General features: G+C 42.6%; 1 protein-coding gene across 6 annotated transcripts in view; it reads right to left on the bottom strand.

Annotated features, from left to right (window-relative positions):
- Positions 1 to 12,142: 12,142 nt before the first annotated feature.
- The window catches only part of ndel1b (nudE neurodevelopment protein 1-like 1b), a 64,386-nt gene continuing 56,708 nt past the window's right edge, over positions 12,143 to 19,820 (bottom strand). The window contains exons 8-10 of one of the 6 annotated variants that reach the window (XM_028818583.2): positions 17,513 to 17,658; positions 17,066 to 17,103; positions 12,143 to 13,771 (exon numbers count right to left, since the gene is read on the bottom strand). In XM_028818583.2, coding sequence (XP_028674416.1) covers positions 13,761 to 13,771; positions 17,066 to 17,103; positions 17,513 to 17,658 — 195 coding nt within the window. In that variant the 3' untranslated portion in view covers positions 12,143 to 13,760. The remainder of the gene's footprint in view (positions 13,772 to 17,065; positions 17,104 to 17,512; positions 17,659 to 19,820) is intronic. The other 5 variants (XM_051918975.1, XM_051918976.1, XM_028818584.2 and 2 more) reach the window with 5 other exon arrangements.

Raw genomic sequence — 19,820 nt, 5'->3', positions numbered from 1 at the left:
AGAGATGTAAACAATCCTCATATCTGGCCATAAAACTCTGGTCCTTATTCAAGCCATGTTGTAATGTATTAAATTTTAGCAGGAGTTTAACTTCCCATTCTTTTCTCTCTTGCTGTGTTTTGAAGTTGCCCATAAGCACTGTGACTTTAAAGTCCCTCTCACAGTGTCCATGGCTGTTGAAGTGGGCCGCTACAGGAACATCTGTGTTGCCATGTTTAATGTGGAACTTCATTCTCTGGTGGAGTGTTTGTCCAGTTTCTCCCACATCGAGTGCAGTGTCAGGACATTTCATGCAGAGAATGAGGTAGACCACATTAGATGATCTGCAGGAAAAATGAACCCTTTATGTGATGTTCAAGTTGGCAGTGTGGTATAACTATACGGTCTGTATCATAAATGTGGGCACATGTTTCTGTAGGCATGGAGATGTGCCATTTTCTGTTGGTTCACTTGGGGAGCTTCGGAAAAGTCTTGTAGGTAAAATAAAACAAACCAATGTTGCCTTGGAAAAGCGTCCCCTGCTGTGATGGCCACTGGCCTGTGTTGGCTTACGCCGACCAGAGGACCAGGATCTGATGGTGGACAAGTCCAAGCTGCTGCTGTACTGGAGTTGGACATTTTCAGAGCAATGCTTAGGATCTGTGCTTCAGCCGTTCAGCAGGTACATCCCATCGGAGCAGCAGTTTGATTATCTGCAGATGTGAGAATCTATGAAAATACACCACTTGAACTGGTCATGACCGTCTCTCTTGCCACTTAATTACCCCAGTAGACCAGTTTACCTCCATTAATCCCAGTTACTAAGTGACTTTGACACCTGGGGGTGGACATTGCTGCATCAATCAGTGCAACAACTTCCTTGAATTACCGACCCACGTGTAAGGAAGATGGTGCCCCCTCTGCTCATCCACAGCAGCATTTATCCCAGCTGAATGTTATAGAAATAAATAAGTTCAACTAAGTTAGCACCATTATTATTAACAACATTTACAGAGGCTAAAGAAATAACCGGAAAAAAGTAAGAGTTGCCATGTGATAGATTAGATTATTTATAAAAGCACATTTAAAACAGATTGTGCCAAAGTGCTGTACAAAAAAAAAACATTAAACACAATACAAAGAATCCTGCAAAAGCTGATTAATAAAACCACCAACTGTAACATCCACCACAATCCCATCATACACAACAACGACATTTATTTCTATAGCACATTTTCATACAAAAAGTAGCTCAAAACCTACAACTGAACAGCAAAACCAAGGAGCTGGTGGTGGATTTTAGGAGACCCAGGCCTCTCATGGACCCCGTGATCATCAGAGGTGACTGTGTGCAGAGGGTGCAGACCTATAAATACCTGGGAGTGCAGATGGACGATAAATTGGACTGGACTGCCAATACTGATTCTCTGTGCAAGGACAGAGCCGCCTGTACTTCCTTAGAAGACTGGCATCCTTCAACATCTGCAGTAAGATGCTGCAGATGTTCTATTAGATGGTTGTGGCGAGTGCCCTCTTCTACGCAGTGGTGTGCTGGGGAGGCAGCATTAAGAAGAAGGATGCCTCACGCCTGGACAAACTGGTCAGGAAGGCAAGCTCTATTGTTGGCATAGAGCTGGACGGTTTGACATCTGTGGCAGAGCGACGGGCGCCGAGCAGACTCCTATCAATTATGGAGAATCCACTGCATCCACTAAACAGGATCATCTCCAGACAGAAGAGCAGCTTCAGCGACAGACTGCTGTCACCGTCCTGCTCCACTGACAGACTGAGATGATCATTCCTCCCCCAAACTATGCGACTCTTCAATTCCACCAGAGAGGGTAAACGTTGAACATTATTCAAGTTATTGTCGGTTTTTTTTTACCTGCATTTTTTATTTTTTTTTTATTACTCTTTAATTTAATATTTTTTGCTGCTGGAATATGCGAATTTCCCCCTGGGATTAATAAAGTATCTAAGTGCTTTACATAATGAAGAGAAGAAAAATAAAAGACAAAATACGAAATTAAAATAAGACAACATTAGTTAACATAGAAAGGAGTAAGGTCAGATGGCCAGGGTGGACAGAAAAAACAAACAAACAAAAAAACTCCAGAAGGCTGGAGAAAAAAATAAAATCTGTAGGGGGTCCAGGCCACAAGACCACCCAGTCCCCTCTGGGCATTCTACCTAACATAAATGAAACAGTCCTCTTTGTAGTTCGGAACGAAAGACAGAAGAAAACAAGGAGGTCTTAAGCCGACTTTTAAAAACTTCGATCGAGGATGAAGACCTGATGTGCAGAGGCAAGTCATTCCAAATCTGTGGAGCAACAACTGAAAAAGCTCAGGTCACCCCGCGACTTCAGCCGAGATCTTGGCAACGACAAGGAGCAGTCGTCCAGATGACCTCCGTGCTCGTGGTGGTATAAAGGGGTGAAGGAGGTCACAGATATATTTTGGAGCGAGACAATGCAAGGCTTTAAAAACAAACAAGATTTTAAAATCAATGCGACACCTCAGCGGTAGCCAGTGGAGAGAGGGGCTAAAATGGGGGAGATGGGATCCCTTCTTCTCGACCCAATCATAACTCTAGCTGAAGGCGCGACACAGCAGATTTGGGCAGACCCACATATAAGGAATTACAATAATCTAGTCGAGATGTAATAAAGGCATGAATGACTGTTTCCAAGTCCTTCTGTGATAGAAAGGATTTTAGTTTAGAAATTGTTGATAAAATCTGGACTTTACTACTACCATGGAGATTTGTTTTTCAACACTTAGTGACGACTCAAAGATGATACCTCGGTTTCTGACATCATGATGAATCATTGCTGCCAAAAGTCCTAACTGAGTGCCGATTTCAACTGCAGATGTGGTAGGACCAATAATAATGACTTCTGTTTTACTTTTGTTTAATTGCAAGACATTTTGTGCCATCCAATATTTAATATCCTCAAAGCATTTCAACAGCTTTTTTTTACAGATGAAGTGATGTCAGAACTAACTTTGAGGTACAGCTGCGTATCATCAGCATAACAATGATACGCGACATCAGGTTTGTAAAAGATGGCCCTCAAGGGGAGCAGATAAAGGGAAATAGAAGGGGAGCCGGGATAGAACGTTGAGGGACGCCTTGTGTGAGAGGAGCTGGCGGAGAGAAATTCCCATCTATGTTAACAGAAATACATCTGCCTTCCAGGTAGATAGATATCTAGATGTGAAAGGCACTATGTCAGATACATACAGTGGTGTGAAAAACTATTTGCCCCCTTCCTGATTTCTTATTCTTTTGCATGTTTGTCACACAAAATGTTTCTGATCATCAAACACATTTAACCATTAGTCAAATATAACACAAGTAAACACAAAATGCAGTTTTTAAATGATGGTTTTTATTATTTAGGGAGAAAAAAAATCCAAACCTACATGGCCCTGTGTGAAAAAGTAATTGCCCCCTTGTTAAAACATAACCTAACTGTGGTGTATCACACCTGAGTTCAATATCCGTAGCCACCCCCAGGCCTGATTACTGCCACACCTGTTTCAATCAAGAAATCACTTAAATAGGAGCTGCCTGACACAGAGAAGTAGACCAAAAGCACCTCAAAAGCTAGACATCATGCCAAGATCCAAAGAAATTCAGGAACAAATGAGAACAGCAGTAATTGAGATCTATCAGTCTGGTAAAGGTTATAAAGCCATTTCTAAAGCTTTGGGACTCCAGCGAACCACAGTGAGAGCCATTATTCACAAATGGCAAAAACATGGAACAGTGGTGAACCTTCCCAGGAGTGGCCGGCCGACCAAAATTACCCCAAGAGCGCAGAGACGACTCATCCGAGAGGTCACAAAAGACCCCAGGACAACGTCTAAAGAACTGCAGGCCTCACTTGGCTCAATTAAGGTCAGTGTTCACGACTCCACCATAAGAAAGAGACTGGGCAAAAACGGCCTGCATGGCAGATGTCCAAGACGCAAACCACTGTTAAGCAAAAAGAACATTAGGGCTCGTCTCAATTTTGCTAAGAAACATCTCAATGATTGCCAAGACTTTTGGGAAAATACCTTGTGGACTGATGAGACAAAAGTTGAACTTTTTGGAAGGCAAATGTCCCGTTACATCTGGCGTAAAAGGAACACAGCATTTCAGAAAAAGAACATCATACCAACAGTAAAATATGGTGGTGGTAGTGTGATGGTTTGGGGTTGTTTTGCTGCTTCAGGACCTGGAAGGCTTGCTGTGATAGATGGAACCATGAATTCTACTGTCTACCAAAAAATCCTGAAGGAGAATGTCCGGCCATCTGTTCGTCAACTCAAGCTGAAGCGATCTTGGGTGCTGCAACAGGACAATGACGCAAAACACACCAGCAAATCCACCTCTGAATGGCTGAAGAAAAACAAAATGAAGACTTTGGAGTGGCCTAGTCAAAGTCCTGACCTGAATCCAATTGAGATGCTATGGCATGACCTTAAAAAGGCGGTTCATGCTAGAAAACCCTCAAATAAAGCTGAATTACAACAATTTTGCAAAGATGAGTGGGCCAAAATTCCTCCAGAGCGCTGTAAAAGACTCATTGCAAGTTATCGCAAACGCTTGATTGCAGTTATTGCTGCTAAGGGTGGCCCAACCAGTTATTAGGTTCAGGGGGCAATTACTTTTTCACACAGGGCCATGTAGGTTTGGATTTTTTTTTCTCCCTAAATAATAAAAACCACCATTTACAAACTGCATTTTGTGTTTACTTGTGTTATATTTGACTAATGGTTAAATGTGTTTGATGATCAGAAACATTTTGTGTGACGAACATGCAAAAGAATAAGAAATCAGGAAGGGGGCAAATAGTTTTTCACACCACTGTATATCGATGTGAAGGTACTCTATATAGTGCCTTTCAGTTTTATGACATAGTGCTTTCACATCTGTCTTAATAGATATGAAAAGTTCTATATAAAAGACAGATGAGAAAGGCACTAAATTCTTCTTTCGGCTGCTCCTCTTAGGGGTCGCCACAGCAGATCATCTTCTTCCATATCTTTCTGTCCTCGTCATCTTGTTCTGTCACACCATCACTTGCATGTCCTCTCTCACCACATCCATAAACCTCCTCTTAGGCCTTCCTCTTTTTCTCTTCCCTAGCAGCTCTATCCATAGCATCCTTCTCCCAATATACCCCTCATCTCTCCTCTGCACATGTCCAAACCAACCCATTCTCACCTCTCTGACTTTATCTCCTAACTGTCCCACCTGAGCTGACCCTCTAATGTCCTCATTTCTAATCCTGTCCATCCTCGTCACACCCAATGCAAATCTTAGCATCTTTAACTCTCTGCCACCTCCAGCTCTGGCTCCTGCTTTCTGGTCAGTGCCACCATCTGTAACCCATATAACATAGCTGGTCTCACTACCGTCCTGAAAACCTTATTTGTACCCAGGGGGGAAATTTGGCTTTTTAAAGAAGCTCGTTAAATAAATAAATGCATAAACAGATAAATAAATGTACATACATCTCCTTAAGGTCCTTACCTCTGTTTTTACTAACTACGTTCCACAAAAGAGGAAGTGGAGGAGAAGTTGGAAAAATGGAGGACTTAGGAGTAAAGGGAATGGAAGTACAAGGAGACAGAAAGTGAGGGAGGCCAAAGTGGAGGTGGATGGATAAAGTCAAAGGAGATCTGAAGGAAAAGGGTCTGACTGGCAGGATGGCGCTGTGTGGAGGAGGTTGATGAAGCACACTGATCTCACAGAGAAGTGGGAAAAGATGAAGACGAAGATGAAGAAAGCAAAATTCTACCCCAACATTCCTCCAAGCACTCAAAACGGTTGTTGTTTTCTAAAGCCTGGGTGTCTGCTGATCATTAATCCTATGGTTAGAGGGACTTGGAGGAGTTTGTGTAGATTTTATTAGAAATGTTCTGTACAATTTTGTTTAGTTTATTTGAAATATAATTGATCACAAAAAACACACTTTGTTATTTAATAGAAAACCCAAATCGACTTACCTGACGGACTCTTCACTCCCGTTTCCAAGCTCTCACCATGCGATCGAGTGGGTCGCTTTACTCGAAGAAAGCTGCTCCTGCCGTACACCAAGTGTGGCCCACTGCGCTCCGAGTTTCAGGCCAATGGCCAAAGCACGATGGAAATATCTGAACGGATGGGAAATGGCACTTTACCCGAAATATGTCACATAAAGGAGTCATTTAGAGTGTTAAGGGGTCTCGTTTGTAAAGCTTTGCTTTAGAGGGTGGAAACAGGCGCGTGCCAAAAAAACAGAAAAAAGGTGTACACCCAAAAATAAAATCTAATTTCTAAGACCGGGCATACGCACATTTCTACACAATTTTCCCTTCATAAATCACAATAATCCTGTAAATGTGCGCCCGCTTTCACCCTGAAACAACCATATATAGGGGAGACTGGGGACGGTTGCAACACTTTTTGCATTCCCCTCATTTACTCAGAGACTGTTTGGACTACACCTGCCAAATTTGTATACTATAAACTTACATCTGTCTGCTAATTACCCATAGTACTTGTAGTTAATTATATTTTACATATCCTGCACAATATTAATTTGAACTGAAGAAGTCAGATGTTGCAACCGTCCCCAACATTGGGGACAGTTGCAACACATATAAGGGACGGTTGCAACATGTTAAACATATATTAAATTTCAATAATTAACCTTTGCTTTTTCTCTGAACTTGTACTAATATTAAAGTAGATTTTTATTCATATTGAAAGTTCTGTTTTTTTATGTCACACGGGATTTTTTAAAAATGCATTTATTGTCCAAAAATGGATCTGCTTTAAAACAAGTCAAAAAATATTGAATACAAAGTGAATTTAAAGTCACCCCAACAATTCTACTGGCTCTCAGGATAAATCTGCCAGTTACTAGAACAATTATAATATAATTCTTACTAATTAACAATATTTAAACATACATTTATTGTACAATATTGAGAATATCAAATACAACCCAAATAAAGTTGCACAGATATTCCTAAACAGTAGCTAATCACCCCTCATATAAAGTACCCCACATCTATACTGACTAACAGTAGAAATCTGCCAGTTAGCAGAACAATTTTGGGAACTGGCTTCCAGTGAACCTTTCTACAAACAACAAGAACAAAATAATGCAACTCTTTTAGTCAGATTCACAGTTGTGGGTATGGAGTTACCAAGTGCATTGATTGTACAAGCTAGTGTGACAAGTGGGCCTCTTTCTGCTGAGGTAGCTGCACCAACTTGCCTGTCACCACGTCTTGCCACAACCCTGTCGGGAGTTTGAACAGTTGTTATCCCAGTTTCATCCATGTTCCATATGTTTTGTGACTGAAACTTGTGTTTGTCCAAAACCTGGCTTAAATTGTTAAAAAAATTGTAAACACTTGTTTCATTAAAACTGGTTGCCCTCGAAAGGCTTGTGGCTTGAGGACGTCTTATTGAGAGAGTTGGGTGCCGTTTTAAAAACCCATTAAACCAGTCAACACCAGCCATACAGGCCTCATTCCACTGTGAGGGAAAGTTGCACATATAGTGAGAGGCGAGTTGAAAATGCAAGCCTACGAACCTGAAATAAAATGTTATAAAATGTAAATAGTTTTTATTATCTTTCACTTTTTGCCGATATTACCCTAACCCTCTCACCCTCTTACTCTCTTTATACATTTCTGTTAATTTCTCTTACCTCTTTAGGACTTAACCCATAATCTAAGTCTGCTGCCCTTTGTAAATACTGTTTTAGACTCCTCTCTTGGTCTTCTGAGAAGACTCTTCTGATGGTCCAGTACCCTGCACGTGGTAACTTATCTGATCCCTCACTTGCAAGCTTCTCTCTTTTCTTATGGAATCGAAATAAGGTGGTATGACAGATGGAAAAGTCCTTGGCGGCTGCCCTGACTGTCCTGCCCTCATTCCTAATTACGTTTGAAGCTTGTTCCAAAATTTCGAGGGGAACCCCTCTGTTAGTAACTCTCTTCCTCACTCTTGGCATACTGGAAAAAACAGATTATTTCTATTTTTAGATCCATAAACTACAGTTAAGCTGTATAGCAGAATACTTCGGACTTAAACTGAAAAAAAATGTGCTGGTTCTGAACTAAAAATGTTACAAAGTAATGATATGTAGTCTATTTCAATATGGCTGGTTGGCTTGGGTCCCTGACCTGCCAGCCATGACAGAACACCATGTGCTAGCTATTCAAAGAGTCAGGGAAACATGCTAACAATACTTTTTAAAAGTCAACACCACAATGATTTGAACTAGATATGTTTTGATTAATTAAAATAAAAGCTATGGACAGTAAGTCAAAAAAACAACTTGCAAAAAAAATTACTTTCATACCTTCAAAACAGTTATTTTTCAATAAATGCAGCAGCAGATGATGAAACTGTATAGTTTCTCTCTGGTGGAGAGAGGGCCTAACTGAGCATGTGCAGTATGAGTATCATCACTCTAGCATGTTTCTAATTGGAGAAATAAGACTTGTTGCAACCGTCCCCAGTCTCCCCTATGGAGCATGCTAATCAACCTCATACATATGCAATCACAATGCAGTAGATCTTCATTGGCTGATTGTGTAGTCGCGTGATGCATCCAGTAGCGCAAGATAGAAGTTCTTGTCACAAGTTAGGCCACCAAATCAAGGTTGTCTAAGCAGCAACAAGTGCAAATATGTTGAATGGCACCACATTACTGCTTTTGTAAATAAATAAAAGTTGGATCTCTGGTGGTGACGGTGAAGGAGCAGATCGGTAGTCCGGCGAAGTGCACGTGCAATGGGAAGAGATTATAAACACATCTGTACTTTCAATTGTCATCGTCATCTTGGCATCACAGATGACTTGCATGTTAATAGAACCAAACTGTTTACGGTTAACAAAAGCCGCTTCACTCTCGCTAGGTGTCCTTATTGCAATTTGAGTGCAATAAAGAGCTTTGATTACATTAGGAAAACCGACACGGGTGCAAAACTGCCTTTTTATGCTGGTAACATGTTTTATGTGTGTGCACCCACACCATTCGAAAACTTGAGGTAGTGGCTCTTCGGTTGGTTAAAGGCTTCCAGCACAGTGCACATGATGGAGTGAAGCTTGGCTGAGATATTCCTGAACTGTCAGCCAGTGTCCCCATGCAGTGACAACATGTAGCCAATATAAACTGACGGAAACGTAACAAGAAAGTTCTTAAGTGTACATCTGCAGCATTACCTCGCTTAAAATGGAACTGAAATACAATCATCACATTAAATCTCTAACTTGTTTGTCAAGTAAAGGCATAATGACGTTACTGTTACCAAGGATGTTACCACAAGAGCCAACCAAAAGCCCTGGATGACGAGAGAAGTGCGCAAGCTGCTCAAGATCAGAAATGCAGCCTTCAGATCTGGAGACAAGCGGCCAGATCCAACCTGTCTTGCTATAAGGAGAGCTCAGTGGGCCTACGCGCAGAGGAGTAACAAACACTTCAGCAGCACCAGAGACACACGTCGTATCTGGCAGGGCATTCAGACAATTACAAACTACAAGCACAACCCACACAGCAGTGATGGTGATGCCTCCCTACCAGATGAGCTGAACAACTTCTTCGCACGGTTTGAGGCACAGAAAAAGCAACACCTCCCCCTCCACTGACCAGGTACTCTGTCTCTCCATAACTGACGTGAAGAGGACTCTGTTCAGAGTCAATCAATGCAAGGTTGCAGGACCTGACAACATACCTGGTCGTGTGCTAAAAGAATAATAATAATAATTCATTACATTTCTATAGCGCTTTTCTCAGTACTCAAAGCGCTATCCACACAGGGAGGAACCGGGAAGCGAACCCACAATCTTCCACAGTCTCCTTACTGCAAAGCAGCAGCACTACCACTGCGCCACCTGTGAGGATGTGCCAGTCAACTGGCTGGTGTCCTCACAGACATCTTCAACACATCTCTGAGCCAGTCGTCAGCCCCAGCATGCTTCAAGTCGACCACCATCATACCAGTGATGAAGAAGTCCTCAGTGACATGCTTGAATGACTACAGACTCAGTTGCACTCACGTCAATCATCACGAAGTGCTTCGAACGGTTAGTCATGTCACACATCTGTGACTAATCTCCCTGCCTCCCTTGACCCTCTTCAGTTTGCATACCGCTCAAACAGGTCAACTGAGGATGCCATATGCTCTGCCCTTCACCTCTCCCTGACACATCTGGATAAAAAAGACACATATGTCAGGATGCTATTCATAGACTTTAGCTCCACCTTCAACACAATCATCCCTCAAAAGCTGGTTGTAAAACTGAGCAGGTTGGGCCTGAACGCCACCCTCTGCAATTGAATCTTGGACTTCTTGACAGAGAGGCCCCAGTCAGTTTGGATGGGCTGCAACACTTCCAGTATCATCACACTGAGCACTGGAGCACCGCAGGGCTGCGTGCTTAGTCCACGGCTCTTCACCCCTCGGACTAATGACTGCACAGCCATGCACAACAGCAGCCACATCATCAAGTTAGCGGATGATACAACGGTGCTGGGACTGATAAGTAGGGATGATGAAACGGCATACAAAGATGAGGTGGAACGGCTGTCCACATGATGTGAAGACAACAATCTCTCTCTCAATGTCGACAAGACAAAGGAGATAATCGTGGACTTCAGAAAATCACATCCTGCCCACATCCCACTCAGCATCAACGGTTCAGATGTGGAGACTGTTAGGAGTAACAAGTTCCTCGGTGTGCACAAAACTGAGGAACTTACATGGACGCATAACACCTCATCACTAATCAAGAAAGATCAGCAGAGACTACACTTCCTGAGGCGGCTGAAGCGAGCAAGTCTTCCCCCTTCCATCCTCACCATGTTCTACAGAGGCACCATTGAGAGTGTTCTGACCAGCTGCATCACGGTCTGGTATGGCAACTGCAACATATCCGACCACAAGCGCCTGCAAAGGATAGTGAAGACAGCAGAGAGCATTATTGGGGTGCCTCTCCCTTCACTACAGGACATATTTTACAAATGCAGTGTCCACAAGGCCTGCAGCATTGTGCAGGACCCCTTACACCCCTCACATGGACTTTTCACACTTCTGCCATCCAAGAGAAGATACGGCAGCATCAGAACCAGATCTGCTAGGCTGCAGGAGAGTTTTTACCCCCAAGCTGTCAGACTCCTTAACACCAGGCTGCCCCCTGGGACCTTCACACAGCCTCAACAAAACTTTTATACATGCGAGCCACTGTCCTGCAAAGATTAGTGTGCACGTAGAGAAGAACTGAAAGTCTCATACTGACCTTTAAGGATTTTGACACTCTTGATATCCTTCTGCTGTGAAACATTCTGACCTGTCATTGTTTACATATCTTAAACAACTATTATCATACACTGATCATCTCTATATCATCTATAGCTATTAATTAATTATATTACATATCTATTGACTATATTTATGTATCTAGATTGCAAATACCATACATTGCATCAATGTTCATATTGCTTACTACGCGTCAATATTGCTACTTCTGTGTCTTGTCTCGTTTGTGTTTTAATTTTAAATTTTAATTCTATTTTTCATTTATTATTTGCACTTCATGTTGTTACTGTGGACCCTGAGCTTTGCACTTTCGTCTATCTGTATACTTGTATATGGTTGAGATGACAATAAAGTTCACTTTGACAATATAATGACAGCTCACCGATGAATGAACGCACATGCGAGTCCCTGTTTATCCAATTTGGCTGCTTGATTAAGGGTGGTGGCATTTCCCAGTTTCTCCGAAAAAGTTGCGAACGCACGAGTCAGAGGAGCCGTAAATATCCGCACGTCCCAAACCGTCAAGTTCTTGTGTAAATGCAGACGCATTTCAAGCCTCCATTTGTGTGCACCCAAGCTTTACAAAAGGGGCCCCAGAACGTTCGATGACATTTACAGTCTGATCAGGTGGTACGTCGTCTCTGATGGCTCCTGACGTGCCTGGCATGTAGAGCTCAGGGGGGCGCCTGGAGTCACGAGGCCTCATACTGCTGAAGTGGTGGACCCCATTTGGATTTCCTACCCGTGGGGTTCCCCAGCCAATCCCAGCAGAAGGAGGAGGAGCCAAGCTGCTGCAGTGCTAGTGGCCCTTCGTCACCACCAAAGGAAACCCACAGAAACCAAAGAAGAATTGAAATAAACCGTCTTTATTAAATTAAATAAGCACAGAATTTCAATTACAAAGTCCATTTTGTCTCATGGCCTTTGCTTCATAATGAGCAACTTTGACAAGATCATACCAAACCAAGCACAATTATATTTTTATTCTTTTTGTAGATTGATGAAAATAACGAGCGCTTTGGTTGGTTGTTCCTTTACAAATCCACCAAACGGAGGCACATTAAAAACAGAACTTCACGAATGCAACTCCCCAGCCCAACCCGAACAAATGTACAAGTGGTAGATTAGTCACAATACGCAGTCAGCAAATGACAACGGTTAAAACTAAACTGTTTGCTATTTTACATACACGGTCTCGCCGATACTCGCAAAGAGAAAACAAGATGGGTGGGGGTTAGGGGGGGGGAGGAGCACCGATGGGCGGCACAGGGCACACTTTCGTCTCAGTCTCCGTCTTTCTTTTGTGCCTAAACGTGACAGTCCAGTACTGAAGAGCCGTCCCAAGCGCACGGCCACGGCACCCACCCAGTTAAGTGATATAAAGTGCGGGGTTACAGGATGTGCGAGTCTAAAGGGGGTGGGGGTTAGAGAAAAACAGAAATGACCCTTCCTCCCATTCGGCCCCCACCTTGAACAAAACAGGATTATCTCAAATTCTGCAGAAAGCATTCCATGAACCGTAATATCAAGAATCGGGAGAGGGGCTCAGATGTGCACACCTCTGTCTTCGTCACCGTCACTATCTAAAGCCAAAAGGGTTAAAGCGACGCTCCTCACACAAAAAAAAAAAATAAAAAAGGCACTTTGGCCAAAACACAGCAAGGGGGGGTGCTGTGTCGGTCGCCTTCATCCCAAAGCCCACTTTGCACACCTAAAGGGGTCCAAATTTAGATGACACAAATTCTTCTTGTGGAATATTCTTATGCTGAAGGCTGGGAGCCACTGCCACAGGGCCTACGGATGAGGTGCGGCGAGCCCACTGGCCAACTGTACAGGGTGCGTCGTCGAGCCCCCGGCCAGATTGGCACCACAGAAACGCGACACGTTAACAAAGAGCTGCGAGCGAGTCGCCGTCCTCGAGTCCCTTCGTATCGTACAAGTGTATGGGTTAGTATCCAACATCATAATAATTTAACATAAATATTGAACGGTTAAAACAAGTGCTTAAATAAAACCTCTTGTCCTTGCAAAGGTGTCGTCGTAACATTCAGTCAAAAAAAAAAAAAAAAAAAAGTCATTGAACATAAATACTTAAAAGAAGAAAAAAATGTCAATCTTCTTAAACTGTGTGCCAACAGAAGAAAAAAAAAAATAAAGTGAAGAGTTTTTGTAGCAAGTCAGTATTACCCACAATGCAGCAGCAAACCAAAGGTGTAATGTGCTCTGCTGACCTCAGAAAGGGGTGATGCCTCGCGTTACCAGTTAATGAACCTCACGCCTCCTCGCGTGATTTGTGCAGAGGGGAACGGGGGGACAAGGGGTCAGTGGTGAAAGTGGCAGCAGAGGAGGCTGGGAGTCCAACAGCAAGGCGCAGTGGTGGTCAGACGCTCAGCGGGAGCATGCCAGGAGGGGGAGACGATCTGGGAGAGCCAATGCCGGGGAGTGGTCCTTGATCGAGTCCGTTTACCGTCCTGCTGTATGGAGACAAGAGAGAGAGAGAGAGAAAGAAAGAGAGGGTCAGAAGGGGCAGCAAATCCCACCGAAAGCCGACATGCGATGGCAACGGTGCGATTAAGGCCAGGGTTTAGTAAAAGCCCAGGGGGGAAAAAAAAAAAACACAAGTGAGGGGTGCCATACAAAGGCTTAAACGACCACTGTGATGACAGAAGGTTATTAAAGGATTACGTGAACCCGAGGGCACAGTGGGCGAGTCCCAGGTCGACAGGTACAATGCGGAGAAAAAGTATTCACTCCCTCTGACATTTTCACATTTTACTGCTACACAACATCAGATCCCAGTGGATTTAATTTGGCTTTTTTGACAACAGTCATCAATTTTACTGGGGGGGTTTGAGGTTTGTCAGAGTGAGAACAAATCTCTGCAAAGGAATCTAAAGTAGTTACAAAAATAAAACACAAAAATGACTAATCCCATTCCCTGAAACATTCACCCCATTTAATACGACACCCTTAAATCATCACTGGTGCAGCCCACTGGTTTTTTGAAGTCCAGATTTACTTTGTTTAGCTCAGTGGATCAACCCGTCTGGGGGTTCACTTGATGGCAGTCTACAGGCACCTGAACACAGAAGGGTCAGCTTGTTTGCAGTGGAAAGAACGCATTCAGCCACAGCGGAGCTGCAATGTCTTCCACTCCAGCCGGCATGATTTGTTACTAGAGGTTTGTTGTGCAGTTCTAATCACAGTCATCTGCTGACATATGGCTCCCATTTGGACGTACTGTATGTCTCATGCAAAGTGTACAGCTCATTGCATTTGAAGCTCTGTGGGTCTGGTGTGGGTCACTGGTACTTGACTGCCAGTATGGAGTGGCACAAAGCGATCTTCAGGACTCACCGTCTGCAAGCTGTGTTCATGTAAGGCCACCCTACTGTTTTCCTATGGCCCGATGCCGTAAGTACAAATCACCTTAACTCGAGTTTGAACTGTACAAGAGTTCAATTTGCGATTAGATTGGGTAAATCTTTATAGATCTCAAGAGAAAGATCAGGTGCATACAGAAGTAGAAACATAAAAAAAACAAAGATACCAACTCACAGGACAAGTAATGCAATCAATACATAATAATACATGTACAGTATATTTTGCTTAAATAGCAAAATGAATATACACCGAGTGTAAATACTAAGTCTGGGACATCAACAGGAATCCCCTGGAGAGGATATTTCATGATGGCATACAATATTTCCACCACTTCTATTCCACAACAGCTTCCATTGTGCCCAGGGTTTGCCCTGTGATGTCTTTTAAACTCAAGTTGCTTTCCCAGGAGACCATGGTATAGAACACCACACTGGCTACTATGGACTGATAGAACATTTCCAGCAGCTTGCTGCATACATCAAAAGACCCAAGTGTCTCCAGCAGTGATGGGTCATTCTTGAACGATTCGTTCATTTTGAACGAATCTTTAATGTGACTCGGGAAGAACGAGTCGTCTCGTGGGAGTGATTCGTTCAGTTACGCATGCGCATTTGCGCAACTTCCTATAGTTTCTGTATTGGAATTGTTGATTCACCTGTTTCGAGTCTTCGGGTAAAGACCCAGGTAAACAATGAATTAATATTTTCTGTTTCTTATAGCATTATAGTTTTGTCTTGTTTGTAGTGTGATCAACATTTGTGTAAGCAGTAGATGTGTTAGGGAGGTAACAGGTAACATTTTAATTATATTTTGCTAAAATGAACGAAATGACTCGAAAAAGGATTCGTTCATTTTGCTGAACGAGACTCAAAGGTCCGAGTCGGTAAAATGATCCGAACTTCCCATCACTACTCTCCACGAAGTACAGTTTTCTCCGGACGTCTTGTGCAGAGCGCCATGTATTGCCAAGCCAGTCCAGCTGGCTGTTTATATGAACCGCCAAGTACCTGTAGCTCTGCTCTGCTACCACAATCTCCCCCTGAATGATGACTCGTCTCATAGGCTCTTGGGAACACCAGACGTCTTGCTGATGTTGGACTGCAGGTGGTTTTCCCTGCGCCACAAGTCATTGACAGGCCTCCTGTACTCAAACTCATCTCCATTACTAATGCAGCCCATGATGGAGGAGTCATCTAAAAATTTCTGCAGATTCAAAGCACTGGTGTTGTCTAAATGAAGCCTTTGTAAAAAAGTAGAAGAATGGAGAAAAATGGCAGAGTGCAGGTATTCAAAGCTGATAGAGAGAGACCTGAGCCTGTCATTGCTGTCAAAAGTGCATCAACTTAATAAAGACGTGAAGCAGGTAAATACTTACGTGACTGATCATTTTGTGTTTTATATTTGTCACTTTGCAGAGATCTGCTTTCACTTCAACTTTAGAGTCTTATGTTGATCAGTGTCAAAAAAAAAATTAAATCCACTGTGATTCAATGTTGTATAAAAGTTTCCACATTATCAAGGGGGTGAATACTTTTTATAGGCACTGTATGCGTGCCAGCGGGCACCTGGAACTTGTAAGCCACAGAACGAGCTGCGATTACACAAACAACATTCATAGAGCCAGAGTGGCACTGGATTTGTTTGATCATTTTTCAATAATAAAAAGATACACAACTTTTTAAGAAGGTCAAGGAAAATGAGCTTTTAGGGACAAACCTGCAGTAAACCCATAGGACCTCCTGATCAAACATATCAAAGCCCGTCCCAAAGGGGTTATATAAAGCTAATAAAAGGGGGAAAAAAGTGGAGTTTCGAGAGGATATGGGGGTTTGTTTTACAAAAATCTACACTTCCTGTTGCTGCACGGGAGTAATTCATGTTTATAGAACAAAGCGCCCCGTTTGCTCTGAAGAGGTCATACTGCTGGGAAGCGCAGCGGAAGTGAGCATAAAATGCAAAACAAAACCTTGAACCCCACTGTAAGCTACACAGGCATCCCATGCCGAGTGAGGAGAACTTACTGGGTTGTCAGTCATGTCTTACCAGATGAAAAACAGAAAAGAAGATGGAGGTCAGTGATGGGGCTGCTGGAATTACTAGTTAGTTCACAAAGGAATTAAGAAACACCCATGCACCACTTGTACATTAATGTGTCTGTCTATGCACATTTACTTTATATACACCTCCAAGTTTAATGCTGCGTTTTACAGTCGTTTGAGAGTTCAGCAACACTCCACCACTCGCATATAGTTAAAAGGCAGCACCACGAACCACAAGCACCAAGCAGGCGTTAGTTGAGGTGGCAGCCGTTTCACTAAGTTGATAATCTCCTCTGCTGTCTATTGGTCATGCATAAACCAACATAAAGTAAACAAAAAAGTTACCCAGAATAAGTGCAGGAAATACGACCATCTCTTTCCTGCTGGGAGAAAGCAAACATTCTAGAATGATTTCCCATAATCCCTTTGTGCCCTTCAAAGACACTTCTGTTCTGTTAGTCCCCAAGCTGATCTATTATTCCCTATCAGCAGACGTGCTCATCCAGAAGGGAATGAACATTATGATAAACAACTGGAAGACATGGCTTTTGGGATTTAGAGTTCTTAATAGGACAAATATTTTTGAATTAGATGATATTTTGAATCCCTTAATAAATTATGTGCACAACAAGGAGAAACCATAAAAGCAAAAACGCACTTTTAAAAATGAAACTAAAACTAGAAAAATAAATTTGTCATCAAATGAAACTAAATTTATTTGACCTGTAAAGTACTAAGGAAGACCCCCAAACATGTACACCTGCTGAGACGATGGATTAGTGGCACACTTACGCTTTATCAAAGTACGTTGTGTGTAAGGAGTGAGAAAACTTTGTATTGTTGCTGTTCATCAGGTTGCCATTGCCTGGCGTATAGGCCTTCCTACATGCTTGATCTTTTGCAAAGTTCCTGCAGGCTGCCAGCTTTGATTCCAATGCCTAAAATGGGGAGAAAATGATTGAGCTTCACTACCGAACATGGCACAACTGGAAGACAGCATAGGAAGACAATCAGATATGATGGGAAGACAGATAATGCCATTTAAGAAAAGTGTATAAATGTGTCAAGCCAAACCAATTTGTCCAAAAAAAATTAAATAAATAAATAAAAATTAGACATGGAAGGGGCAGCATGGTGGCGCAGTGGGTAGCGCTGCTGCCTCGCAGTTGGGAGACCTGGGTTCACTTCCCGGGTCCTCCCTGCGTGGAGTTTGCATGTTCTCCCCGTGTCTGCGTGGGTTTCCTCCCACAGTCCAAAGACATGCTGGTTAGGTGGATTGGCGTTTCTAAATTGGCCCTAGTGTGTGCTTGGTGTGTAGGTGTGTTTGTGTGTGCCCTGCGGTGGGTTGGCACCCTGCCCGGGATTGGTTCTTGCCTTGTGCCCTGTGTTGGCTGGGATTGGCTCCAGCAGACCCCCGTGACCCTGTGTTCGGATTCAGCGGGTTGGAAAATGGATGGATGGATGGATAGACATGGAAGACTGTATGTTGGTGTTCCTAGTGCTATTGGAAAAGACACTAGAGTATGGCAGTGCAGTGATAGTTCAAGGACTTCACAGCTGCTGGGGTCAAATCCTAGCTGGGTCACGTCTGGGTGGAGTTGGTATGTGTTTTCTGGGTCAGTGTTGGTATTTGACCTACATCTCTATATTGGCCCAGTATGGGTAAGCATGGAGTCTGCTCATGGTGCTCCTGGTGATGCATTAAAGTCCTATTTACAGCTGGTTCCTGCCTTGTGCCTGCTAAGACGGACTCCATGGACACAGGAAGATAACAATTTCCTACCAAATTGTTTTTACTCACTACAAAACTTTCACGATGCATAAAATGAATAACTATGACTGACTGCTGCATCATCTGAACCAAATGAACCGGCACTCTATTGGTTGGTTTACTGTAGCTCAGTATGAATAAGTGTAGATGTGCAAGACTGTACCTTATGAAGGACCGACTCCGAATAATGCCAGAAAAGACACCAGCTCCCCACAACCCTGAACCGGTTAAGAGGGTTAAGAAATGAATGGATGGGGAGAAGGTTGTAAACATTTACAAGGAAATGTACCACTTAGGCTCTTGCAATGGGGTTAGTTGGGCATTGTGGAAGTTCTACCTGGGAGTAGAAATAACCTATTTTAGAAAGTAAATTTACAAAATTGTTTACTTCATTTGAATAGATCATTAAGTTTCACACTGTTACATAGTTAAAGGAAGATGCTTTTATCCCTTGAAGCTAACATGTAATGGAACATCCTTATTGTTCAGTTATATTTGAAATGTTATGACAATGACATTGTAATGGCCTGTTAGACAAATTGCATTGTTTGCTTGCAAATAGAAACATACTGAACAATGGCATACAGTTTTCTGACTGTTACTTTTAACACGTTTACATGATGTGTTCACATACATGTATATTAGTGAAAAGCTATATAGAAAGTTAAAGAAATGTAACCAAGAACTATAAGACTTAAAAATATCTGACATTTTCTTTTGTTATCTATTATCATTTTTTTCAAACTGCATTTGTGTTGAATTTCACTAGATTTTTTGGATTGTGGATTTTGCTTTGTATATGTACCATACACAATGCTGTTGTGCTGAAGTTGACAAATGCGGTTAAACCCAGCTCGTTCATCAACTACCTTATTAGAGGCTATAACATTTGTTAAAAGCACAACTACCACAATATTTTACTGCTTCAGTATTTTTCACGAAAATGTCTAAACTACAGCAAGGAGTTTAAGTCCATATCTTTTCATCCAAGTGTGCTTTTAGGCCTGTTTCTACTAGAGAGATACCTCAACTCTCAACTAGCTGGCCCTGACTAAACAGTTTTCGATATAAGAGAGATGACCCACCAGCCCCAAAAGCATAATAGTTTTACAAAGCTGCACTTCAACTCTTTCTCCTTATGTCCACGGTAATGTGGACATGTTTCTTTAAGAGATGCAAAAACTAAAAGACAGACTCAAATGAAAGCTCAGACTGAATTGTCACGGATTAGGAAAAAAAAAAAAAAAGCAGAGTCATGTCTGACTGGTAAGTCGCCGTGGCATATTCAGCATAAGATACATCATGAGGACACTATCTTCGGCTCCTACT

This window comes from Erpetoichthys calabaricus, chromosome 14 (assembly GCF_900747795.2).
Source record: "Erpetoichthys calabaricus chromosome 14, fErpCal1.3, whole genome shotgun sequence".
In the NCBI taxonomy this organism is placed as follows: Eukaryota; Metazoa; Chordata; class Cladistia; order Polypteriformes; family Polypteridae; genus Erpetoichthys; species Erpetoichthys calabaricus.
Note: the sequence above shows the minus strand (reverse complement) of the source record. Positions and strands in the feature narration are given on the sequence as shown.